Genomic DNA, 27,311 nt, shown 5'->3' with positions numbered 1-27,311 from the left:
ACAAGCCAGACACCTCAGATGAAAGGGACAAGGTGAAGGGAGGAGGAAAATGAAAAGTGGTTAGAGACAGAAAGAGAAAAGACAAAGACAGAAGAAGGTCCAGAACTAGCAAATTTATCTTATGAGGTTTTTCATACAAAATAAGAACAATATGAAAAAAACACCCATTAAAATAAAGCTTCCAACTGGCGTCAGTCAGTGAGCTCTCTCCAAGTCCTCCATACAAAGCCTGAAAAAAAGGACTTTAAAGTGTAGCTCCGATTCAGGCACAAAAAAAAAAAAAAAAAAATTGTCAAAGCCTTTACATTGTTATTTCCCTAAATAAACATCAATGTATCTACTACCCAATATATAATGCATGTTCCTATTAGAACATCTCCACTCAGAGGAGAAAACCCTTCAAAATCAGCAGGAAAGCTACATGAAACCCAGCTGGGCATTCACATTTACCATGAGGAGGAACGGCCTGAAACAAGCGCAGCCCCAACCTGTTACATATACCATGTAAAGCTACAGCTGGAAGTTTATGGCATAGCCACATCTAAAGATACAGGCTCTCCAATAAAATATAGACTGTTGTAAATATGGTAGCTCTGCTGTATATGCATTTCCATAAGTTACCTGAACAGTGTAGTTCCTTATGCTTTAACAGGAACTGCCATTGTTATTAATGGAGGTTGCATGTTGCACAGAAAGCTTTGCTGTTTTAGACTTTCCAACTATCTCTGGCAGGCCACAAACTGGCTAAAGAATTTGGAAAGTAATGTTTTAGTAGCGAACAGGAGTATCCATTTAATAAATTGTGTATTTTTTATGTTTAGAATTGCTTTAAGTAGCCATAGCTTCTAGAGAGGTTGCTGCCTTTTGAAGGCAAGGAAATCCACTAGCCGAGGCAACCCAGCAGTAGGGTAACATGCAGCATACATGTTAAGTTAATTTCTGCATCAGGTGCCTGGATTGCTACAAACATTATTTAGATTAATGGGATAGTTAGAGATATTTGTACAACAAATCTGTGTGCACATATACTTAGTTTGGTATGCAGATCTTTATAAACTACCATAACAAATGATATTTCACATTAAAAACTATCATGTTTTGTGTACTTGGAGCTACACTTTAAAGAAGAAAAGCTCTGGCACTCCACAAGGTGTTGGCATCTGCAGCACAGAAACATGCATGTGGTCAATGAATTAATGGGGGGAAAGAAGCAACCTATAAAAGACTGTCTATTCATGCTGACAAAAAGCTCATAATGACAGTGGACAGACACAGCTGTCAAACAAATCTGTAAAGTCCTTTAATGTACGGTAACAATATGTGGATGCCATTGTGAAATATTCCCTATGCGCATATATCACACATTTCTGACTACTAACTATACCTCCTCAAAATAAAGCTTTTCCAAATGTGATGAGATCATCCTAAGTCAAATATAACCATTCATTTTCTGGGATGACAGACCCTTTAAGATAAAACAGGTAAAGCATCTCAAATGACAACTTGATACAGCGCTTCTGCCAGATTGTGGGCTCCTTTTGTTGTGCAAGCAAATAAAATGCATTATACCATGCATCAAGGAGTAGGTGCATAATTGTGGTCATGCAAGGCCTATCAGCCAGTTACATAGTTACCAGGCAGTGCAGGTCAGCATTAGGAGTCCCAAATAGGCAGTATCACTGGTTACATGTATTCGTTTCATCCTCTTACAGCTGCTTTAACTTAAAAGATTTTGCCACCAGAAGAATTAAGCTTTAATATAAATGTAATCGGTATGTGTAACCTACTCTATCAATGCTTGACATCACAGACCAAAAGCTGCACAGTCGTGGTGATCTCATGACAATTCAATAAATTACACGAATTCTATTCTACATAACAGAGGTTACAGGAGCACAATAACACCACACAGTGCAGCTCTCACCAGATCATCATCAATAGCATTCAGTGTGGTGCACCTCCACTAGACAGTACTACAGCCTCACACAATGCAGCTCTCTGTAACCACTACTAAAGGGTCTCCGTATACCCTCCTGATCCAAATCAATACTCACAGATGTTCATTTCCTATATGACAACTGTTCATTTAAAGGGAACCAATCACCAAAATTTAGGGCAATAGAGTAAAAATACAGCATTTTTTTTTGTAAAATAGCAGCAGTTATTTGATCCTCAAAATAATTGCTGTTATTTTCAGTCTTCAAAGATTTCAAGTCGATAGAAACAACGTCCATTAGTTCACACAATGCATACAAACGTTATTTGCTGCGGCTGTCAAATTAACGTTCAGGACATGTATTGGAGACCGGTATTTAGTGAATGGCCATAATTTTGAGTTGTTCACACTTTTTTTTTTATCTTGGGTCATCCTTTCAACAAAAATTAAAAGGATCTTTAAAAATAGCCACACCCAAAAGGATTGCTGCTCTGGAATTTGGAGCCAGGCTCCACGATCTCCTGCGCTGCCAACGTCTCGACCCGATTGATGCTCAGTCAGTGACTGAGGCAGAATGCCGCTCCATCACTAATTGGCTTAGCAGGTTGTCCATCAGCCGAGACAGGCATAACCCACCCCACAACAGCCACACACACAAATCATCACAACCTGGGAGAAAATGCCTTCTGGCGGGGGTCCCCGGGGCTGGCTGGACGGTGCATTGCAGGCATGGGGAGAGGTAAGCAATGCTTCATTGCTATGTTCTCCCCTGCTGCCTGTAAACTATTGAAAATGCCTGGACTTCTCCTTTAAGTGTTGTTATGCTATATCTTTACTTTGCTACCCTAAATTTTGGTGACTGGATACACAATGTATTGCTCTAAAACAAAATCAAATATTGATAAAGATCTGGTGTGAAGTGTTAGTAGAAATAAAAACAGGAAGAAAACTTTGAGACTACAACTATCCAGAAGACAATTCCCAAGAAATCCATAAGACAGACTTGGTCTTACCTTCTGATCAGGTGAGGATGGGCTCAAAGTGCTCTTCTGTGTCTCTGGCAATAATCCATTTTCATTGACCTGCACATTTGTTTTAGGATCTGTGAAATGAGAAAAAAAAAATTCCAATAAAGTCACATGCACAAAATTTAAGAAACCCAGATCATGCTGCCTGGCCAATTGAATTATAGAGCAGGAAGAGTGGAGCAGATTGATATTTATTATTGTGGGAAAATATTCAGTATAACATTTAAGATGTTGATAAAAATCCCCGATAATTCTGTGATAAGGAGTCCAGTGGGCGGTGTCACTCAATTGACTGAACTTATTAGCATGGAAACAGAGATTAAATTACAAGTTATAATGAATCTTTTCCCATAAAAATATATATCAATCTATTCCGCTCCTTCTGCTCTTCAGCATTATACTGATAGCTTAGGTAGTATTTGCATGGTGGTGGCCTCCCTTTTAATTAGCACAATTAGTTTTTTGTGGCAACTTTTCATTCAGTTTATTTCAGTCAAACCACCATGTGAACTCAAATAAAAGATTAAGTATTCTACTTATTCCCGCTGGATCCATTTCTCACTTCTCTTCAAAAAACTAAACTGAAAAACTGCCACAAAAAGCTGTGTGCAAAATCCCCTTTGAAGGCATTTTAAGAAACTGAAAAAACAAATTGCCATGAAGGAAAGTGAATGGGGCTAAGCTTCAGTACTATGGGATGCATTTGTTTCAAAAACATAAAAAACGTACTAAAATTTACTAAAAAAAACTAATATAGATGCTTGAAGCAAACCTATAGGAGATGTGGTTGGTAAATCTATAGTAATTCTCATCTCTCTCTATCCATACACACAAACATACAGAATATATGGTGGCAGACTAGACGATCCATATGTCTACATCTGCTGACAATTTTCTACAGTTCTTTTTCTTACAAATACAAAACAAACTGCTGTAACACATTGGTGTCAGATTTTCTATTTTCTTTCCCGAATAGATCAACTGCATTTCAGCCAGTAGATGGCAGCATACATCAAGCTGAAAACAAACACTACCCTCCATCATGTTCAATAAAAGGTCAACAAATCTGCAGTTATGGATTTTATTAAGTGATTTTCCATTTCCAGCCATTGAAAAGCCAATTAAAAATATGTCAGTCAGAAAATTCAGCAAATGTTTGCCCGGGAGGAACAGAAATTCATACTGAGCACCAATTCAGCTGGGCAATCTCCTCTAGGTAAGAGTACCCCTGACTTCCTAACTAAAGGAATGAGGAATTGCAGTGCTACATCACTATACATAGTCATTTCTGACTATGCAAAACTTCCACTTTTCTGCTACATCTAGTCTTGGAAAAGTGGAACAAATGCAGCATCTCATGTTATGTTAAGTCCTTTCAGTTTGCTGCCATATTTATTCCTAAGGCCCCGTTCCCACTGAGCAAAACTAGCAGAATTCCGCTAGCCTCCCGCTCATAATGGGAGTCTATGGGAGGCGCGCGCTCCTGCCCTGTCTGCGCTGAAGAATGAACATGTTCATTCTTCAGCGCTGACAGGGCAGGAGCGCGCGCCCCCCATAGACTCCCATTATGAGCGGGAGGCTAACGGCATTCCGCGGCGGACAATTCCGCTAGTTTTGCTCAGTGGGAACGGGGCCTAACACCTTAAGCATACCATGACTATTACATGGTGTCCAGACATATGGCCATCCATGCAATGACTTTAAAGGCTATATGGTCAGGAATATATATTTTATTTAAGGATACAATTGCATTTAAAATAACCACAATCAAACCTTCCCTGTAGGAATTATAAAGTCCTCTCCTCTTACCATTTCCAGAGTCATTGTCCTCTTCTGAGCTGGAAGAACTTTCCTCATCGCCGACAGTTATCATGCCTAATGTCTTCCTCTCCTTGGACAGGTCTTGTACAGATATCTTTTCTTTGCTGCTCATTCGACACACAGAGCTTCTAAAAATCAGCATAAACAAAGCCGGCTTCAGCAATGATGTCAAGAGCTGTGACGCTACAATCTTTGACTGCTGAAATGTAACGTACATTTCCCTTTGCAAGGGAATATGCAAACTATAGGGGCCACACTTCTCTGGGACTACTGGCTCGTTATTTTCACAGTAGGGAAAGCAAAGCACTAAAAGTGAAACCAGTCACTGGTAAAAATGACGAAAATAAAGGTGTGAAGATCACAGCTCTGTCATGTGTACAACACGTTCACAAAGCCGGAAATACTCTAACCTAGAAAGGATGGGGTCATACTGAAATGTAAGACAAATGATTACTGCAAATACTACTGTTTTATAGTCCACCAGCACTACAACTCCCAGCAGAAATAGATATCAGGACCTAAATCTACAAATGATCAATTTAGTGGTGCTCAGCTTGGTTATGGGACAGTCCACGTGTAAATAAAGAACATTCCTCATTGCCTGCCTCACCAGATATGCCTTGAGCACAGATTTATGCTTGTTTGCAGCGCCTCTGCAAAGCACGACAAATCGAAGGGGCCAGGCTGCATAATTGATCCTTGTATGGGTCATGCAGGCGGGAAAACTGACAGCACGGATATACATATATCCGCGCTGTAAGTTTTCATATTACAGAGCTGTACATACTGCTGCTGCAGTGATCCGGTATCCTGTTTCTCCAGCTCTCAAGTCCAGCGGTTGTGTCTCCTCCAGGCCTCGCCTCCTCCAAAATAATTGACAGCTGGATGTGACTGCGTCTAAAGACAGCTGGACGGGAGAACCGGAGAATAGGATGCTGGATCACAGCAGTGGTAAGCATCTACTGGTCTGTGATATGGAAACTGGCAGCATGGATATACATACATCAGTGCAGCCAGTTTCCCTTCCCTTTCCGCAATCAGCCTCACATCCCCTCTTTACACAGAAACAAGTACGGCCAATAGCAATAAATTTTAAAGCCTGCTTTTCTTGCAATGCTCCTGGAAGATAATCAACTTCTGTAAAAAGCCCTTTACTCTTTCTTGCAATGCAAAGAGCACTGGCCTTAAACTTACAAAAACAGAATCCAGCTTCTAACAGATGTATCTGCAGTAACGCTATATAACCCAGCTCACCTTCTGTGTTTATTTGTATTTACAGTCTGTTGGTCCAAGCCTGTATCGATAACAGCTCTTTTAAGATTTGCCTCTTTTTCACTCCGTAACTAAAAGGGAAACAAAACAAAGTGGGACGAAAAAGTGTCCACAGTAAATAAATTTTCCTTGCAATTAATTACAAAAAGAGGGGAGGTAAATGATTTCTAAGAATAGGGATCCTGGAGACTTCCCCAAAAACATAATAAATGGGGTATTCCAATCTTGACATTTATGACATATCCACAGAATAAACGCAAGTCCTAACTTTGGGACACACATATAGCCAGTAGGAAGCTGAAAGTTTAAAGTGAATGTACCATCAGGCCTGGGCTGAAGCACTGGAGGCAGGCCAACCCACCCCCAGTGGGAGTGATTCTAATGGAGCCATGTCAGAGTGGCGGGGGTTTCCTCCCACTGTGGGGTGGGTCGGCCTGCCTCCAGTGCTTCAGCCCAGGCCTGATGGTACATTCACTTTAAACTTTCAGCTTCCTACTGGCTGACCCAAGAAGGCCCAATGGGACTGGAGGCATGTGGTGGGTGTGTGGGATGGGATTTTAAGGGGCCTCATTCTCAAGATATATGCAGGTCCCAAGTCTATCAGACACTTAGAGCATAACAAGCTGGAAATACTCAAACAAATAAAGTGGAGTCTAGTATAAAGTATAGTAGATAGGGGACGCCATTAGACGGGTCTTCTAGCAAAACTATACCATGTTCAGTTTTTTCAGGAGACTTTGTAAATTTGTTTAATTAGAATATTCCTTTAAAAAAAAGAGGGGTGGGGGGAACACGCACACACATAGGATGAACCAAGTATTACTTACATCTTCCTGCTTCTTCTGCAGCTCTTCTAAAAGACTAACAACCTCTTCATCTGCAACGTCACAAGGCCTCTGACCCTGAAAGTATAACGTCTTGTGAGAAGGATGCACGGCACACAGACAACAGTATGAGAAAAGCCAACAAGGTCAAAACAGCTGTGGGTGGGTGTGTGGGCATGCTTTACCATCAATTGTAGTGCTGATGTAACAGTAAATAATACCTTACTAATAAAAAGGTCTATCTTTAACAGAACAGCAATTAACATACCACAGATACAGTCAGGTTTATGTGGGCTTTCTGATATTTGCTACAGATCTTTAAGGACTATTTAGGACCACTGATTATCTGAGAACAGGCAACCCCCCAAAGAGAAAAGCAAACAATAATTCTCTCACCACATTGTTGAGGGCATTCATGTCACAGAAGTTTTCTACCAGAAGTCGACAGGCTTCTTCTACTCCCCAGTGGGCAGCAGCATGAAGGGGTGTCCAGCCATCTTTATCCCGAACATTCGGATCAAAATTGGCCTGAAGCAGCAGCCTGGTCAGAGTGTGAACAGAAGAACTTTAATGGCCAACTCTAGATACAATATGCAAAGAAAGACCTCCAGTGGAACCAGATTACCTCATGACCTCTATGTAGCCTTTAGCTGCTGCCACATGCAGGGAGCTGGCCCCAGTCTTTGGATGCCTGATGTCTTCTATTTTCCCTGCGTTCAGCCATTGTCGGGCATCCTGAAGCATCACCTCCTCCTCTTCTCTCTTGGCTGCCTCAATGTCTACACCTGTAATGAGAAAAATGTAAGTCTGCATTGATCAAAATGCCTATCGTACCTGATTGAAACTTCTGGTAACCCCGAAAGGGTTATCATCCAGGCCCTGCTTTCACCTCTAGAATCATTCTTTAGGGAGTCATGGGCAGGAAGCATCTCTTGAGCAGTTCTTGGTGTCTGCTGTAAATATGTGACTGATAAACACATTACAGTCTTATTTATGCCTCCTATTTGTCACCAAACCTAGAATATCCAACACTGATAAGAAAATACAGGCAATAGCCTGTACTGATGTACACAGATCCTTATTTAGTAAATTCCTTTAATCATCCGTGCTATAAATAATTAAAATGTGAACCCTGTAGCGGATGTCCCCGGAGACGGTATATTCCACAAGCATTAAGTTGAACACTACAGATTACAGATCTTAATATAGCTCTACTCTTTCCCAGCAAATGGTTGTGTGCATACATGGAGAAGTAAAAGCTCTTACATATAGCTGGATCATTGTTTGGAACAAGCAAGATACTCTGTGCATTTGTAGATTTCAGGCCAGTTTCCATATGGAAAAAAGTCCACAGAAAAGCAGACTGGGAAATAAGTACAGGGGGCTTGAATGTTCGAGAATGACAGCACTACAAGTTGTACAGAACTAGCTAAATTTATACTCATCAATGCGGATATACAAATCACAGACACACACACACACACACACACACACACAGTACCCATTAACTATATGAACAAAAGTAATGGGCCCCACTAATCATTGAATTCAAGTATTTCGCTCTGCCCTTTTATCATGGGTATAGAGAACACAAAAAGGTTGTGGTTTCAAATGTATACATGAGCACAGACACATTCGGTACATACAATCCGCAGGTAGCCTGTATGCCATGGGCAGTGAGCTACAAATGTTAAAAAGGACAACTCCAGCCAAAAGTATTTTTTAATATATTACATATGGAAAGTTAGACAAATTAACTAATGTACATTACCTAATGTACATTAATTATGGGAAATACACATATACTGCTATTTCCCTTAATTTGGTAGATCATGGAGACTTCAAATTCTCTGAAATACAGTGACGTCACGAATCAGGTGTAATTCCAATAGAGTGTCCAGCAGGGGGCGCGCTATATATAGAATTCAATGAGTACCATTGACTTCTATATATAGTGCGCCGCTGCTGGACACACTATTGAATCAATGGCAGTGCATACAGTTTTACATTGACAGTTATATACTGTACTACTCCCCCATCATCTGCTCATAGTATGAGCAGATCATGGAGGAGTAGTACCAGGGCCATGCCCATCACCGCTACCAATGCGAGCCTGCTACGGATGCTGTTATTGAGGCCCCGGTCTCAGGGAGGAAGTAGGCCTGAGACCGGGGCCTACTTCCTCCCCGAGACCGGGGCCTCAATTACAGCAGCGGACCCGTCCGGCACACGGGAGCAGGGGGTCCGATGCTGTAATTGAGGTCCCGGTTTAATGGAGGAAGTAGGCCCTGGGAATAGTGATCAAGAGCTCCGGAATGCTGCCTCAGGATCAGGGGCAGGCTCGGCGACGGGGATAGCCCTGGTACTACTTCCCCATCATCTGCTCATACTATGAGCAGATGATGGGGGAGTAGTACAGTGTATAACAGTGCATACAGTTTTACATTGACAGCCCATGATTCAAAAGAGTGTCCAGCAGGGGTGCGCTATATATAGAAGTCAATGGTACTCATTGAATTCTTTATATAGTGTGTCCCCTACTGGACACTTCATTGTAATTACACCTGATTTGTGACGGTATTTCAGAGAATTTGAAGTCTCCATGATCTACTAAATAAAGGGAAATAGCAGTATATGTGCATTTCCCATAATTAATGTACATTAGGAATTTGTCTAACTTTCCATAAGTAATAACATATTAAAAAATACTTGTGGCTGAATTTCTCCTGTTGCTGTCATTCGAACTTTTAAAACTTAAAGGGAACCTGTCAGCCGGGATGCCGGCAGAGCCCGTCCGACACCCCATACCCCACACACACACCCACGTGGAGCCCGGCATACTTAACCCTCCCTGGAAGTCCCGAAGCGGAGCGCACGTGTTATGCAAAGTAGTAGAGATCCTTAGAAAATTACTGCTCCACGGTATCCCGGCTGACTGTTCCTCTTTAAGTCAATAGTAGATGTGATATAACGCAAACTGCAATTTACTTTACTTTACTTTTTTTTTTTAGTTATGATGGAAAACACGACACCTCCTAGGTTCTGTTTCCCAGGTCATATGCCTGCTCACAGAGAAGGCAGTGATGTGATTGGTGGACACATTGAGCCATGACGAAAAAAATTTACATATATTGCAAACTTGCTTTATTTGCCATTAAATGGCGGCCATCCCCTTAATGTCAACAGTGTGAACATGGCCTTTCTGTGTTTTCATCCACTCCTGGCTTTCGCTGCAAAATACTGAGCAAAAATACTGTGTATGAACCTAGTCTAAGGCTATGTTCACACTACGTATATTTGAGGCTGTATGTTTGAGGCTGTATAGCAACCAAAACAAGGAGTGGATTGAAAACACAGAAAGGCTCTGTTCACACAATGTTGTAATTGAGTGGATGGCCGTCATTTAATGGCAAATATGTGCTGTTATTTTAGAACATTGGCTGTTGTATTGAAATAATGGAAGTTATTTACTGTTATATGGCGTCCATCCACTCAATTTTAACATTGTGTGGACAGATCCTTTCTGTGTTTTTAATCCAGTCCTGGTTTTGGTTGCTATGAGGACCTGACATGAGGACCAAATATAGCCTCAAATATACATAGTGTGAACCCAGCCTAAAGGTGTATTCCACTCAGGTAAAATACACGTTGAATGCATTTTTCCAACCAGGGAGACTAACAATTATAGTGCTTGAAAAAGCACTATATTGTAATCAATCATAGGTTTCAATAGGATTTGTCTTGTATTTAAGAAATTAATGTTTAAAGGGAACCTGTCACCTGAGACCTCGAGAAGCCAGCCCCTCCGCGGAGAAATTGCCGCCCGATGGTCTGCACGCGTGTTATGTAAATGAGAAGAGAAGTGTCCAACGTCCATAGGAAATCACTGGAGCAGTGATTTCCTATGGACGTCGGACTCATCTCTTCTCATTTACATATCTCGCATGCAGACCGTCGGGCAGTGATTTCTCCGCAGCAGGACCGGCTTCTAGAGCGGGACTTGCAGGATGAGAAAAGCATCCGGGGCTCCACCGGTGGGTAGGGCGAGCTCTTCCCTGTGCTCTCAGATGACAGGTTCACTTCAAAGACCAAAAATTTCCAACAAAAATTATTGGCGGAATAGTCAGAAATTCAAATATCACACAGCACAGCTTTAACCAACCAAATCACAGAACACATGTGAGAAAGGCTCTCTTGGATGTGGAGAGCTGGAACGCGTTGTGCCCAATAAATATACTTCATTCTACCCTCGGATTGCGGATGGTTTTAATCAGCCACCCATTGAGGAGCTTTACCCCATTTTGAGATTGTATACCTGCGCCCAATCGCAAACTGAAGTTGTTCTGGGTCCAGTGTTCCCTTCTGGTTCACACCTGCAATACTTCGTACAACTCTTGGCTAGGTGATCTCCAGTAGGAGCCTCGGTATCTCTCTACCTATACACTGAATAGAGTTGTGCCTATTAATATTGCACAATTCGACCAGGTGAGCTTTTCATTATATACGCTAAGAGTTGTTTGCCATACTTTATTACACCAGGAGGCGCCCCAGTCCCTCTCTTTCTCTCTTTGTTTATGAGTGGTCAAATGGCACCACAGCGAATAAGCAACAAGAAAACTGCAGAACACCATGTGCCACTGATGTGAGATGTGAGGTGATGTGAGATGAATGTCGACTATCAAGATGTGCAAGAGCAAACTGACATGCTACAGTGGAGCAGCTTACTGCCAAATTATTCCAGGAAACTACAAAAAAAAAAACAAAAAAAAAACAAAAAAAAAAAAAACACTGGAATCAAGATACCAAACTACAGGTCATCCTTAACAGATTACACCAACACAATGCTTCACCATTTGCACTTTGAATTATTTATCTCAGCTTTTAAGCCTTCCTTGCCCTTTGTGGAATAAATGATTCAAAAGCTATTCGCATTGTGGAAATGTTTTGCAATGTAGTCAATGGTCGTGTCGGCAATAAGCCTCATTTTCCAGCATGAAGTCGTTTTCCTGTTATGGATTAATTGCTGCTGTTTGGAAGAAGATTAGCCAGTGCCAGGACTCTCACCTCTCTTTGTGATTTCAGCACGAAGCAGAGTCTCCATACAGTCATCTTCAGCAATGTCCAGTGGAACATCCCCATCACTGTTCACAGCAGCAATGTTTGCTGAATGCTTCAAAAGATACCTAGGTGAAATGAAGAAAAGTTCATCTGAATTTGTAACATAAGCTACAGGTTATGAAGGGCAAAAAAAAATACATAATATAAAAACGCTCTTTTGCAAAAACATTAAAAAGTCTGCTGAGAGGTTTTTTTGCTTTTTTTACGGGGCTTAGAATGTAATCTGTCAGCTGCAATTCAGATACCAAACTGCTGACACAGATAGCTGTTATAAAGGCAATGAATTACCTTTCATTTAAAAATTCTATGCTCTAAGGGTAAATTCACACGGGCGTCTCGCAAAGGAAATCCGCAGCTAAACCGCAGCTAATCCGCAATACACATATTAATAAGAATAATATGTGTATTGCGGATTAGCTGCGGATTTCTTGTGGGAGATGCCCGTGTGAATTTACCCTAAAGAGGCTTTTCCAAGCTCCTGAAGTGCAGCAAGCTAAAATGCCTCCTTACTCCCTCTTCAATACAAGACCCTGCATGATTGAAAATCAGAAGTAACCAGAGTCCCAAACAGGGTCAGGTATTGCAGTGGGAGTGAGGTGGTGTTACAGCTTGTAGCAGTTCAGGAGCTTGGGAACGCCTCTTTGACGCTCTGCCTCTTTAACTACATTCTAAAAGCAGGAGAGATGACAAAGGTACCATGTGTCTGCTTGACCCAACACCTAACTAACATCATCAGCGATTTAAAACCTAAGTTGTGGTTGACAGATTCCCTTTAAGCTGGCCATGCACTTTAGATTTAAAGGTGTATTCCCATCTAAGAATGTTATATCCTATTCTATTTAAAGGGAGATATCTTTCCCCATAAGTTGGGGCCAGACTGCTGGGACCGCCATCGCCCCAATCCTGGGAAGGGGAAGTTGAACTTCAGAATAAATGGAGTTGCAGCACAATGATTTATTCACTCATTTCAGAGATCAGTGATTTAAAATATTTAGCCACCTCATTAATAATGTATGGGGCTCTGGGTGCAGTCAGGATCAGTGTGGGTCCCAGTGGTCTATCCCAAAGAATTGATAACATGCTCAGATGATAGAAATATTCAGTCAACTGAACCTGCAGAAATTAGCAGGATTGTTTGACCCGCTAATGTTCGCCTAATGCTGGGCGTGTGTCATTAAATAGTCCACCATTTTGTGTCTACAGATTCTATACAGACCTATGCATTTCCAACATTGGACAGTCTGATTCTGCAAGTCACATGCCTCTCTATTTGTCTCCAACTTCCTTACACTATACATACAGTAGGATTAGTAAGAACAGGACACAAAGGCCTGGCATAAAAAAAAGCGTCTGGTTACTTAGGCTGTGTAATAAGGCTGACTCATCTTTACTCTGTTAGTTCAATTTAAAGCGACTCTGTACTCACAATCTGTCCGCCCCACTTGTACCTTCGGATAGCTGCATTTAATCCAAGATCTGTCCTGGGGTCTGTTTGGCAGGTGATGCAGTTATTGTCCTAAAAAACAACTTTTAAACTTGCAGCTCTGTGTCAAACTGCCATGGCCTAGAGTGTCTGTGCCTTAACCTTGCATCGCCTCTGCTTCCCTCCTCCCCCCCTCTTCATCATTAGGAATGCCACTGGCAGGATTTTTCCTATTCCTCTGCAGTGAACACTGCACAGGTGCCTTAATAATCCAGCTCATGTTCCCTGTTCTCACAGCAGATGAACAGGAGAATACCTGCCTGGGGCATTCCTAATGATGAGGAGGGTGGAGAGGAGGGACAGAGAGGTTGTGCCATCCTAATGCACAGACACTCTAGGCCACGCCAGTTTGACACAGAGCTGCAAGTTTTTTAGGACAATAACTGCATCACCACCAAACGGACCCCAGGACAGATCTTGGATTAAAAGCAGCTGACGGTACAAGCGGTTTGTGGGTGCAGAGTCACTTTAAACCAACAGTTGGCCTAAACTGAGCCAAAATTTAGTGCATCCTTTGTGTACAGTACTGCATCCTAAGCCCCTTTTATATGGAAAGTATGCTTTTTTGGATAGTTCAAGCCACTTTAGTCAGATGTGGAGAAACGTGTCAAAGTGTAAAAAAAGCATTTTTTTGTCATTTTTTAAAATTGTTCAACATATTTATTTTGTCAGTGAGAATCTACAAGGCCAAGGGTAGGCATTTAGCATTCACAGGAATCTCCTGCCACAATCACAACCATTCTCCACAACCATTGATTTTCTATCATGGCAAAACCCCTTTGTTTTGGGAAAGAAGCTTACCCCTCCCAATAATGTGTATGGTGAGGACAGGCAGTGGCTGGACAAATAACAGATGGCTAGATAATCGTTCTGCCGTCAGTCATTAATAATGTAGGGGAGATTTAAAGACAACCAACTGTAGATCTGGTTTATAGAATCCTATCACCATACGGCTTAGATTGATGGCCAAATCCGCAGCCGGTTCGGACGACTTAGGTCTATTAAGGTGTATAGCCACCTTTAGAGAAGAGGCTGCCTTTACCTATAGGTCAATAAAGAAGTCCGGCCATAAACTTTGCCCGGGATGCCTGACCGACCCCGGGGCCCCTTTTTCCCCAAGTTGTGATGACGTCACGACTCAAGGGGAAAATGCCTCACCTGGCTGATAGACAGCACATTCAGCAAATCAGTGACTGGAGCAGCGCCCCGCCCCAGTCACTGACAGGCTGAGCATGAGCCGGGTCATGACGAAAAGGTAATTCAAAAGGCCTTTAGGGGTCCCGGAGCAGCAATCCGACACTCGACAGCGAAGGGACAGTAGTGGTGGTGATTATGTTCCTCCCTGATTCTGCTTTTCCAAAAAATCATAACAGTCCTGGACTTCTCCTTAAAGTATTTACCTACCTTATGGTGTCTGTAGATTTAGTGGTACTGTGCCTTAAAAGGATGGCAACAAGAGCCCTTCTAGTGGGAATGTCAAACAGTAAAACTTATTTTAGGGTATACTGCATGCAATCCTTTACTCACTCTGCTATTTCCATGTAGCCACAGGAAGCTGCGACATGTAAAGGTGTCCATCCTTCGTTGTCTGCTTGATTCACATTGGCATTGTGGTTTACTAGGAACTCTACCACTTCTAAGTTTTCATCTATACATGCCTAGGAAAGCAGAAAATGACAGTCAAAAACAAGGGTAGAAAAACAAATCAAAAACAGGACACTGAAGAATTTCAATTTGTTATCAAATGTTTAAAGTGTACCTATGATCTGAACAAACGTCTAACATGTCTTTTCATCTGTTCCTCCACCAACTGCTAGAATTATGAGGCCCAAAACACGTGGCTGCACTTGCTCAGCCCTTTTGTCAATGCTCAGTATACAATTATCAGTGGGCAGTATAAAGATACAATGTAAAATCTATGGGATATCCTGTATAATTTGCCCCATATACTACCATTGTAATTCCATATATCGCTTGCTAAAATGGAGATGGAACAAAGCACATTGGAGGTCTCAGCACCAAGATCTCCACAAGTACTAAATTCTGACATGTTACTTGGACATGTCAGAAATTAGACGCGATAGGTATACTTAAAGGGGTAGTGCAGCAGTAAGCAATTATTCACTAAATAACACACATTACAAAGTTATACAACTTTGTAATGTATGTTATGTTAGTGAATGGCCCGCTTCCCAAGTTTCCCCCCCACCGGTGCCACCCCCGGAAGTGTAGTGCTCTATACTCACCTGATTCGTGTTGACCCCCGTCCGCCATCTTGTGACAATGGTTGTCATCTTCGGACAGACGGACTAACTGCTCTGACCGTCCCTCGTGCCGGCCGCCCTCTGCCGCGTCATCAGCTGCTCAGCCGCGATTGGCTGAGCATAACTGAGCCAGCATTAGGGACGGTTGGAGCGGTTCGGCCGCCCACCCGAAGATGACATCTTTGTTTTAAGATGGCGGACGGGGGTCAACACGAATCAGGCGAGTATAGAGCATTACACTTCCGGGGGTGGCGTAGGTGGGGGGAAACACGGGGAAGGGGGCCATTCACTAACATATTACATTACAAAGTTGTATAACTTTGTAATGTGTGTTATTTAGTGAATAATTGCTTACCGCCACACTACTCCTTTAAAGCGACTCTGTACCCACAATGTGTCCCCCCCCCCAAACCGCTTGTACCTTCAGTTAGCTGCTTTTATTTCAAGATCTGTCCTGGGGTCCGTTCGGCAGGTGATGCATTTATGGTCCTAAAAAACAACTTTTAAACATGCAGCCCTGTGCCCAATGGCCATGGCCTAGATTGTGTATGCATTAGGCTGGCACACCCTCTTTGTCCCTCCTCCCCGCCCTCCTCATCATCATTAGGAATGCTCCAGGCAGATTTTCTACTATTCAACACCTGTGAGAACACGGCACATGGGCTGGATCGTTAAGGCACCTGTGCAATGTTAAACAGGAGAAAATGTTCTAGGGGCATTCCTAATGATGAAGAGGGTGGGGAGGAGGGACGGAGGGGTGGTGCAAAGTTAGGGCACAGATACTCCAAGGCACAGTCATTGGGCACGGGGCTGCAAGTTTAAAAATTAATCTTTAGGACAATAACTGCATCACCTGCTGAACAAACCCCAGGGCAGATCTTGGAATAAAAGCAGCTGAAGATACAAGTGGTTTGGGGTGATCAGAACGTTTTGCACTCAACAGCCCCCTGTTACTAGATATAAACATAGCCTAAAAGACAATGAATAGCAAATTCAGGGGAGAGAGAAACCCTAGTGGCTAGGTTCTAAGAAAGCCAAATACAACACATTAGAGAATTGCTGGTGAATAGTCCTGCTATCACATACACATATATTATGTGAAAAGTTAGTTTCCATTTAAAGATCATTTCCAAGTCCATTTGGGAAATCAGCTCAGGGTTTTTGGACAGCTTTTCCTACAAATACCTTAAAAACAAATCTGCCTACTTCTATGGCCATGCATAAGAGAAGGATGTATTAGTACTGTATTACAAGTAAGTGGGATATTCCTCAAAGTAATAATCGTGCGAATCGGCCGATTATAGTTTGGTGGAATAGAGAAAACGATCAGCCGATGATCGTGTCATCGGTTGATCGTTTATTTTAGATGTGTGTCCTGAAGCAGCTATCCAGCGCTGGAGAGACACGGGGAGAGGTGAGTTAATATAATTTGTTATGTTCTCCCCTGTGCCCTGCCATTTGCAAAAAAAAAAAAATTTCCTCTGGACGGACTTCTCCTTTAATTACATTCAGTAGGTTATACACAGCTAAATGTCAGGACAACAACATATATAAGATCAAACAACACAGTTTGGTATTAACTGAAATATGTGTGTTTACAATTGGGGGTCTCAAGGCGTCATCCTCACAGGATGGAGGTCCAAACCAAAGTTACACGTCTTTCGATTCCATTATTCAACTATTGGGCTTATTAGCATACATACAAATAGTGGCAGGGCATATAGAGTACCATGGCTCCATTCAACCTTCGTAATGCGGTTTTACAGTCAATAGTAACATTCAGCCAAGATGTGCATTTGGCAAAGTATCTATAGTTACAGTAAACTACAACTATCACCCATTCCCTGAGCCCACAGATGCTGCACTGCATCGTGCCAATGTAGTCAGTGGTCACAAAGCATTCAAACCAACCTGGCAAACTCACAGACCATACGCCATGCTGAAATCTTTACTAGAAAGAATCTTAAAGCAAAAGCTCCCTCACAACCCAAGCTTAGCCCAACATCCTGAGGCATTTCTGTAGGTTCACTAGATTTAAAGGTCAATGACCTGGCAAATGTATGCAAGATAAGAATGCGGGACAACCAGGCTCCGAGACTGTGCCTTCCAAAGAGGACTAAACCAAGGAAAAGTACAGAACCACGTACCATGCAGGGTTTAAAAGAAGGACAAAGGTGTGACCAATTCTACTTCTCTCAATGACCACTTACAGGTTACATAGCTGGAACATTGTAGAATATTTCTATACAGCCATTTGCTGAATAATATGGTCTTGGCTGGCCTGACTGAACAACTTCTAGCCTTAAGGTTGCATGCACACGTCTGCAATTTTGCGGACCTTACGGACGGAGAGGACAAATCATGGATTCGTTCCCTGGCTGTCATGATGAGTCAATATCATCCCGGCAGCAGGGAAAGTCTTTGAATTGCTGCAGCACCGTAATAACAGAGCTATGCAAATGCTTTATTACAGTGCCGTGGCAATTCAAAGAGCTTCCGCACTGCCGGCTTGCAAAATTCTGGACGTGTGCATGCAGCCTTAAGGCAGCCATGTGCATGACCAACTAGGACTAGAAACATACAATCCAACATACCTATGTTCCCCCAAGCAGAATATAATGGTATGACTTAAGCTAGGAAGCAAGCCTTATCAGGCCATTGCACATTGTTGGATACCATATCTCTAAAGGTCCTCATACACCTTAAACTTTGATCGTCCAAAACTAGGATTTTACGTAACATTTGTTTTTAAGTTGTATCATGTAATATTCCTGGTAAAGAATTTTTGATGCAGGTATAGGTTTTGTTTTTAAGGAGTGCCCACTAGATTATTATTTTTTTTTTTACTAACTAGCAGATACTGGAACTTTTTTTATTGCAATTGTTTGTACATTATAATGGCTGCCATTTTGCTTAAATTATTAAAACATTTAGAGATATGCTTTACAGCAAACCCCATGGGCCATCAGCACAATAGACAGGACTTGTCCTTTTCAAATGTTATAAAAAATTTTGGTTAACATAAAAACTTGATTTAAACCAAAAGTCCATTTTCTCATGACACAAACTCTTTAAAGCGACTATGTATCCACCAACCCACCCAACCAAACCGCTAGTACCATCCATTTGATGAAAGTAAATCCTTACTGGTCGTCTTTTGACCCCCTTCAAGACTGGGCCCTTTGATGCACTAAAGTCTGGGTGAAAATTAATGAAATGTTCCTCTCCGCCTTCTTAGAGTCATAGCGCTTTTATTTTTCCACCTAGGAGAGCTGGTTGGGGTGTAATTTTTTGCGCCATGATCTCAAGTTTTTATTAATAACATATTGGTATAACAGAAAATTTTTGATAGCTCTTTCCTAATTTTTTTTGTGATATATAATAAAATCAGCAATCCTGGTGCGTTGTTTCCGTTTACGCCGTTCACCGTGCGGGAACAATAATGTTATATTTTAATAGATCAGACAATCCTGCACGCTACGATATGTAATATATTTATTTTTATAATGGGCAAGGGGTCTTTTAAACTCTTATTGGGAGAAGGTTTATAAGGGCTTTTTTAATACTTTTAAAAACTTTATTACACTTTTTTTACACTTTTATTCACTGTAAAATATGCAATCATTAGATTGCATATACTGATCTATGCTATGCCATAGCATAGCATAGCATAGCATAGATCAGTGTTATTGGCGATCTATGTATAAATCCTGCATTTTCACAAATCGCCGAATGGACAGGACGGGGGTAAGGAGCCGTAGCAAGCCTGTGGGGGTCCCGATCACTCAGTGACAAGACCCCACTCACCTCACCTCATCATTAGTAACATCCCCAGGCAGGATGAAAAGTAGGGATCGGTAATGATTCCCACTGTCTGCCTGCTCCGTGTAGCGGGCGGATCCAGCGGGAGGACCGCCTGGAAAACTGGGATACAGCCATAGCCTGTATCCCAGTTTTCCAGGCTTTCCTCCCGCTGTATCCGCCCGCTCCACGGAGCGGGCAGACAGCGGGAATCTGCTGCAGAGCGTTCGGGTTCATACGAACCCGAACCTCGGCAGGTTCGGACCATCCCTAATGAAAAGAAGTGATGAATAGAAAAAATCCTATCTGGGCGTGTTTTTAATGATGAAGAGAAGGGGAAGGCTAAAAGGAGAGGTGTCACAGACCTGGGGTACAGACATTGAAGGCAACACCAGTTTAAATTACCTGCTGCACATAAGGCTATATTCACATTAGTTATAACACCGGTCGGTGTTACTGAAGATCATCCCGGCCAGTAGTGCAGTACTGGCCGAATGATCTTCATTTCTATCAATTGAGATGCAGGCGCACCTGTGTGCGTCCACATCACAATTCAACACTGCATACAAAGAAGCGTTGTGTGAACTGACACGTTCTGTGAGGCCACTATTCGATTAATAGCGGCTGCACAAAACTGACATGTCAGTTTTCCGTGCTGCCGGTAGGAATGCCAGCCGGAGCGTATACTATATGTATACGCTCCGCCCGGGATTCCATTCATGAACATACAAATGTTTTGTATAAATCATGGCCGTTGTTGCAATGTGCTAAACAACTCCCAAGGGCAGCACCTATACCTCTAATGAGCATATACTTGAAACCTTGAACATATTGTAATAACAAAAGAAAAAAAAAACACTAGAAAACAAAAAGGAAGGTGGGATCAACAGAAAGGGGAGTAGGGGGCGCCAGGAGTCATCAATACCACAAGGGATATTCACGTCTCTTGGGAGGGGTTCATGTCAATCTCGGAACATCAGGCGCATTTTAAAAAAGACACGATCGGTAAGGATTTACTCTCAAACAGATGGTACTAGTGGTTTGGTGGGGTGGGTTGGTAGATACAGAGTCACTTTAAGATCTCCCTTTTACGGCTTTGATATAATTTACCCCACTAGCAATATGTTACTCTTCCAGAAAAAAAATACACCCTTACAAGTTAGTTTTCAGCCAAAGTGTGTTTGCCAAATAGTCCAGAAGATGAGTGAAGGAATAACAAATTGAAAATGAACAGGTCCAGAGAGTTCAGGTAACATATGAGCAATAGGCACATGCCATGTCTCACACTCAGACCATGAAATAGGTTGCTCTGTTTAAGTGTCTGGCACGGATCCTACTTGATTTAATCTCCCACTGGGAAAGAACGTGGACGGTGTTCAGAGCCAATGTTTACCTCATGCAAAAAGTCTTTTCTTTGCTAACACTACAAGTGGAGCTCTGCTGATGTCATTACCCATTGCAAATCCATTTCCAGCTGCAGAGAGTCCTGTTCTGCCAATGATGGGGTGAACACAGTTTTACTGAAAAGCAGATAGGGGAGCGTTTACTGCCCTGATCTCTTTCCCAGCGGTGCTTTTGCTGCCAATAGTCTTTCCGCAGGCTGTCACAACCACTTCCAGCACCCTTAAAACATCCTCTAACAACGTTGGCAGGCAAGTAGCAGGCATGAATGGTAAAATGACGTTCGTTTTGCTTTTAATGTGACATAATATTTAATATAAAAAAAATCAAACAATGTCCAATTAGGATCTGATGAAGAGGCCATTAAAAGACCCTCGAAAGCCTTGCCCTGTTTTACCTATATCAATGAAAGAGTTGCTGTATATAGCCAGTGGGCCGGACTCAGTTTTCAACATACCATGATGGCAAGAGCACTAATTGAAGTTACAGCTTTTCTGATTTCCTTTAATACAATGGCATTCTGGGAGATGTGGTTAAACATGTCTCCTATGATCCCAACACTTCCAGGGACATGATTAATTACTACTTTTTACTTGACAAGCGCTTTTAAGTTGCAAATTTTGCCACAACTAACCATGGCACAAAAACTTGTAACATTTATACCAGAAACTTGTCGGAAATACTTGATGAACTCCCCCACAGCGCTCAGACAAGCCAGCAGCCAGACACCCACACAGACGGCTCATTTTGACATGGTCTTTAGGCTTCTCTCAGACACAAACTTTTGCACAGCATTTTCTGGCGTTTTCCCGTAAATCTCATCTCTGCGCTGCAGAATCTGTTGGTGCTATACAAAATCATCATCATCTCTGGTGTCATGTGATTCTTTAGCATGTCATTTCAACTGAAAAACGCCAATATGCAGATAGACATGAATTTTTTACCCCCCTAGAAGCAGCTTAAGGCGGCCCTGCTGCTGCTAAAAAAAAAAAAAAAAAAATATAACACTGCAAATGCATTGAAAGACACCAAACTCTCAGCTAATATCTGACCGCAGTGTTTCTGATCCCAAAAAATTCCATGTGCAAAGTTAGTTGTTTTCTTTTAGTGGCATTATTTATGCCACTTAAGTCTGATTCCTGCCTTAAAGAGTCACTGTCGTATTTTTTTTTTTTTTTTTTTTTGCAGAAATCAATAGTCCAGGCGATTTTAAGAAACTTTGTAATTGGGTTTATTAGCCAAATCTGCCATTATCTGCATGTAAAAAGCCTTTTCCCAGCCCCCCCCCCTCCCTTCCTCTTTTTCATCCACTCCAAAAAATCTGAAAATTGTGACTTGTTGCAGGAGTCGTACCCTGTCTGCTCTAGGGAGAGGGGAGGGGGGAGGAGGAAGGAGGGAGTTAGCAGGCAGCAGATAACAGAGGATTACAGGCACAGCTGGGTGACAGCTGTAATCTGAGCTCAGACAGGTCACTGGTGATGGTCAGAAGAGATAACGGGTGAGGGATTTGTAGATTAACTCTTTGTTGTCCTGTTTTGGTCTTTTCTTTAGCTCTCTCCATAGGAGAACAATGAAGACAGGGGGGAGAGCTTCAAACTGCTTTTTCATGATAAAAATGCATTTTTCGGATAATAAACCCAATTACAAAGTTTCTTAAACTGGACTATTGATTTCTGCAAAAAAAAATTTCACGACAGTGACACTTTAAGGTCCCCATCCAGCACATCCTTTTGTCAGCTCTACCCACCACTCACAGCGGGTCCATCCATCAATATAAAATGGCCCTCCTGACAATCCGACAGGTAATGGTGGTGGAGATAGGAGCCTAATTCTGATGTCAATGTGTATATAAATGTGTGTGAAAAAGGATTTATAAAGCCTAATAAAAGAGCACATACATTATAACACAGACGTACAAGAGCAAAAAGGTTTTTTTTTCAGTAATTTAATTCAAAAAAATGAAACCCCTATATTATATAGTCATTACAAACAGGGAACTTTTTCTAGCATTTATTTCTGGTATGCCAGAAGGCAGTCACCGACACACCCCACAAGGAGGTTGAGCCCCAAAAGCTCATTGCTTCAGCAGCTGGCCGTTCACACAGTGCTGTATGGAAAGTTGACTGGAAGGAAAAAGCGTGGTAAAAAAAAGAAAAAAAAAAAGTGCACAAGCACCCAGGATAACCACAGCCTTGATAGAATTGTTAAGAAAAAGCCATTCAAAATTTTGGGGGAGATTTATAACGAATGGACTGCTGCATCAAGAGCCACCACACACAGACGCATCCAGGACATGGGCTACAAGTGTCATATTGCACATGTCAAACCACTCATGACCAATAGAAAACACCAGAAACATCTTACCTGGACCAAGGACAAAAAAGAACTGGACTGTTGCTCAGTGGTCAAAGATGTTTTCAGATGAAAGTAAATTTTGCATTTCATTTGTGAAGGTCCCAGAGTCTGGATAAATAGTGGAGAGGACCACAATCCAAGCTGCTAGCGTCATCTACTGGGGTAGGCCCACTGTGTTTTATCAAGACCAAAATCAATGTAGCCATCTACCAGGAAATATTAGAACTAGGGATGGTCCGAACAGAGTTCGGATCGGGTACGTACAAACCCGAACCCTCGGTAATGATTCCCGCTGTCTGCCCGCTCCGTGCATCCTCCATTTTTCCAGGCGGTCTTCCTGCTGGATCCGCCCGCTGCACGGAGCGGGCAGACAGTGGGAATCTGATGCCGAGCGTTTGGGTTTATCCGAACCAGAACCTCGGCGGGTTCAGACCATCCCTAATTAGAACACCAAAGGTACCAATACCTGGTTCAATAACCACAGTATCACGCTGCTTGATTGACCAGCAAACTTGCCAGACCTTAACCCCATAGAGAATCTGCAGGGTATTGTCAAGAGAAAGATGAGAGACACCAGACCCAACAATGAAAACGATCTGAAGGCCGCTATCAAACCAAACTGGGCTTCCATAACCCCTCTGCAGTGCCACATGCTGATCCCCTCCATGCCACACCGCATTGATGCAGACCGACTCACTCGACGGGAGCAAGGCAGTGCTCCTAATGGTGCTCCAGACCGAGGATTACACTGCTCACTTCCCCTTCAACTGTGGGTGGCGTGTCAATGTGAAAGGTAAAAAAAAAAGGTTTCCTTAAATGAGTGTAGATTCAGATACTGTAGCTCATCTTTCAAGATATAAAAAAAGTTAAAGGGCAACTCCGGCGTGGTTTTTTTTTTTTTTTAGATTTAACACACATTACAAAGTTATATAACTTTGTAATGTGTAAATAACCTATCTGGCTCTGATCCCGCCCTTTCCGACCCCCAACCCCCCCTCCCGGAAGTTAAGTATACATACCCGATCACTGTCGACCCCGTCCTCTTCTCCCGGGCGCCATTTTATGACGATGACATCACAGCAGGGGGCGGGCCAGGTCTTCATCCTCTTCGGCGTCTTCTGCTGAAATGAATAGGACATGAAAAGGCTGCTGGTGCACTTGCGCACCAGCAGCCTTTTCATTGGCTGGACCGCATCACTGGCTCCCAGCGCACCGGCAGCCTTTTCTCTACCATTCACTTCACACAGACCCGGAAGTGAGGGAGTTCTGAAGAACAGGGCCGGAGGTGACGGAGTCGCGGGCGGCGGGGGATTCAAGTGCCGATCGTCACTGGAGGGATGGTGAGTATGATCTGTGTGTGTCTTTTTATTTATTTATTTATTTTTCCGCGTACAGCCGGAGTTGTCCTTAAAAATAGGTTTGATGTGAAAGTCAAAAAAAGAAGAAAAAAAACATTTACAAAAGGGAGTTTGAGGAGATCCCTCATTAAAGAGTAATGATGTAAAACTGCTTCCCCCACAAGGTTCCCACGTATAATTTACTTGTCTTCTTACAGCAATGATCACATTTGGAGATCTCCACACACAATTCTCTTTCTAATTTAAATTAACAAAGCCTTGGTCGTCATTGAGCTCCTGCACAATACCAAAGAGGGAGCAGTCCCCTTTAACAGTAAGTGGGTTATTTCGGTCACTGCCTGTGTTCTATTGTTAACAGACCAAGCTTCCTGTCTTCAGCTCTGAGGAGACCAGGGCTTGTGTCAAGAATAAACTTGCCAAGAGTTTGTAGAAGTGCCCGATGACACATTTTACTGAGAGGAGGTGCGTGTACAGTGATATCTACAATTTACATATTTACAGACTGTATTCTAACATATAATAAACTGACTAGATTTGCATTTCCAGGGAAATACATAGTGCTTGAAAAGAGCGCCCCTTTACCAGTGACTTCCCTTTAGGGTGCCTTCACACGTACCGTTTGGCTGCTTATTTCTCGCACAAAACTCGCATGAAAGTAGCAGCGTTTTTTTGTGGTGTTGAACTCGCCTGTGAAAATCAAAACTCGCATGTAAAAATCGCACCAAACACGCAGTGAGAATACACATACATTGGCTTGATAGCAATCAGTATCACTGTGGGTTTATGTGCGAGAAAGTCGCAGCGATATATACACAGCAATACAGTACTTGTGAAGGCACCCTTAAGAGAAAATTTAACCCTTGATACCCTCCCTTTAAGAGCGACTTTGGTACTGTCCCTTTAACAGTGACTTTGGTACAGTCCCTTAAGGAGTGACTTTAGTGCCAACCCTTTAAGAGTTAACTATATAATGTCCCTTTAAAAGCAAGTTAGGTACCACCCTTTGCAGAGCAGCTGTCCCTGTAAAAGTGACTTTAGTACCATCCCTTTAAGAGTGACTTTGGTACTGTCCTTTAAAGAGCTACTCTGGTACCATGCTTTAAGGGCGACTTATGTAACATCCGTTTAAGAGTGACTTTGGTACCTTCACCTCTGCTACATAACTGGCTCACCTCTGCTAAGTCATGTGGGTATTGGCCCTGCTACATCATTGGCTCAGCTCTGCTGTGTCACGTGGGTATACGTGGTATAGATCAGTCATGTCAAACTCTGTCCCATGGGCCAAATCGGGCCCGTGGTGCCATTTGTGGCCCGCCGGGCAATTCAGAGTTTAAATTACATCTGGCCCCCCCATGGCTACTCTATAAGAGACTATGGGGGAGAGCTGGCTACTATATGAGACTATGGGGGGGGGGATGACTGGCTACTATATGAGACTATGGGGGGGGGATGACTGGCTACTATATGAGACTATGGGGGATGACTGGCTACTATACGAGACTATGGGGGATGACTGGATACTATACGAGACTATGGGGGATGACTGGATACTATACGAGACTATGGGGGATGACTGGCTACTATATGAGACTATGCGGGATGACTGGCTACTATATGAGACTATTGGGGAGGGCTGGCTACTATATATGGGACACTTGGGCTGAATACTATTTGGAGGGCTGGCTAATATGTGGGGCAGTTTTAGTTGGGTTGGTTACTACATGGGGTAATATTGGGAGTTGGCTATTACATGGGATGGGGTTTAACCATATTGTAGCAATTTATCACAGCACTGGGAGACACACACACTCACAGTGGCAGGAATGCCGCACGCGCTTCAATAATTATAGTTGGCCCGCAATTTTGTCAATTTTTTTTAATATTGGCCCACTGTGTATTTGAGTTTGACATTCCTGGTAACGATCATTGCTCGGTTACCATGACAATCTTACTCATGTCAGTGAGATAAAATTGTTAAGGACCTTCCATCTTCTACATCTTTTATTGGCCAATAGTGGACATGTGACTGCGTGGATGTTGTCAGGCGTTGACTGACAAGACCTTAGAATTTCTATTGGCTGCTTTATTTCAGCTATTTGCATATGCACTGTGATTGGTTGTTAGTGCTGTAGAGTGTGGGCATTATTTCCTATGGAAAATTAGGGGTCTTAAAACGTAAGTTTCTTAAAAACAATAAATCCGATTAAAACGAAAAATAGATAGCACACCTGTCACCGCCGAGGGCTTCATAATGCAGTTTGAACAGTGTCAGTGCGCAAGGGGGTTCGGGCTGTACTAATCACAGAATAATAGCTGAAGAAGCAGAAGAAGAACAAAAAGAAGAAGAAGAAGAATACGGATTACAATATGGTGCTTTTTCAAGCATTATAATATAGAGCTAAAGGCTAATAAAAGACTAAACCTGGAAATGTCCAAGAGTCACCAGATAAAGAGGGTGGCAGGAAATTTTAGTTCCCTCCCATTCCCTTCACACTTCTCTGTCAGCAAAATGTGGCCTGTGGGCCTCCAATAACTTAGATCTTGCCGATGGCGCAACAAATATGGACTTTAAAGGACAACTCTGGCGGTACGGAAAAAAAAAAAAAAAAACACCCACAGACACACACAGATCATACTCACCATCCCTCCA

At 42.5% G+C, this 27,311-nt stretch overlaps 1 protein-coding gene across 4 annotated transcripts in view; it reads right to left on the bottom strand.

Moving 5' to 3' along the window:
* The window catches only part of PPP1R12C (protein phosphatase 1 regulatory subunit 12C), a 91,283-nt gene that overhangs the window by 43,091 nt on the left and 20,881 nt on the right, over positions 1-27,311 (bottom strand). For all 4 annotated transcript variants that reach the window (XM_069948510.1, XM_069948511.1, XM_069948512.1 and 1 more), the window contains exons 2-9: positions 15,010-15,140; positions 11,946-12,064; positions 7,507-7,666; positions 7,278-7,422; positions 6,885-6,959; positions 6,040-6,128; positions 4,774-4,913; positions 2,950-3,038 (exon numbers count right to left, since the gene is read on the bottom strand). In XM_069948510.1, the coding sequence (XP_069804611.1) occupies positions 2,950-3,038; positions 4,774-4,913; positions 6,040-6,128; positions 6,885-6,959; positions 7,278-7,422; positions 7,507-7,666; positions 11,946-12,064; positions 15,010-15,140 (948 nt within the window). The remainder of the gene's footprint in view (positions 1-2,949; positions 3,039-4,773; positions 4,914-6,039; positions 6,129-6,884; positions 6,960-7,277; positions 7,423-7,506; positions 7,667-11,945; positions 12,065-15,009; positions 15,141-27,311) is intronic.

The sequence above is a fragment of the Dendropsophus ebraccatus genome, chromosome 12, assembly GCF_027789765.1.
Source record: "Dendropsophus ebraccatus isolate aDenEbr1 chromosome 12, aDenEbr1.pat, whole genome shotgun sequence".
NCBI classification, from domain to species: Eukaryota; Metazoa; Chordata; class Amphibia; order Anura; family Hylidae; genus Dendropsophus; species Dendropsophus ebraccatus.
This window is presented reverse-complemented; position numbering and strand designations above follow the sequence as displayed.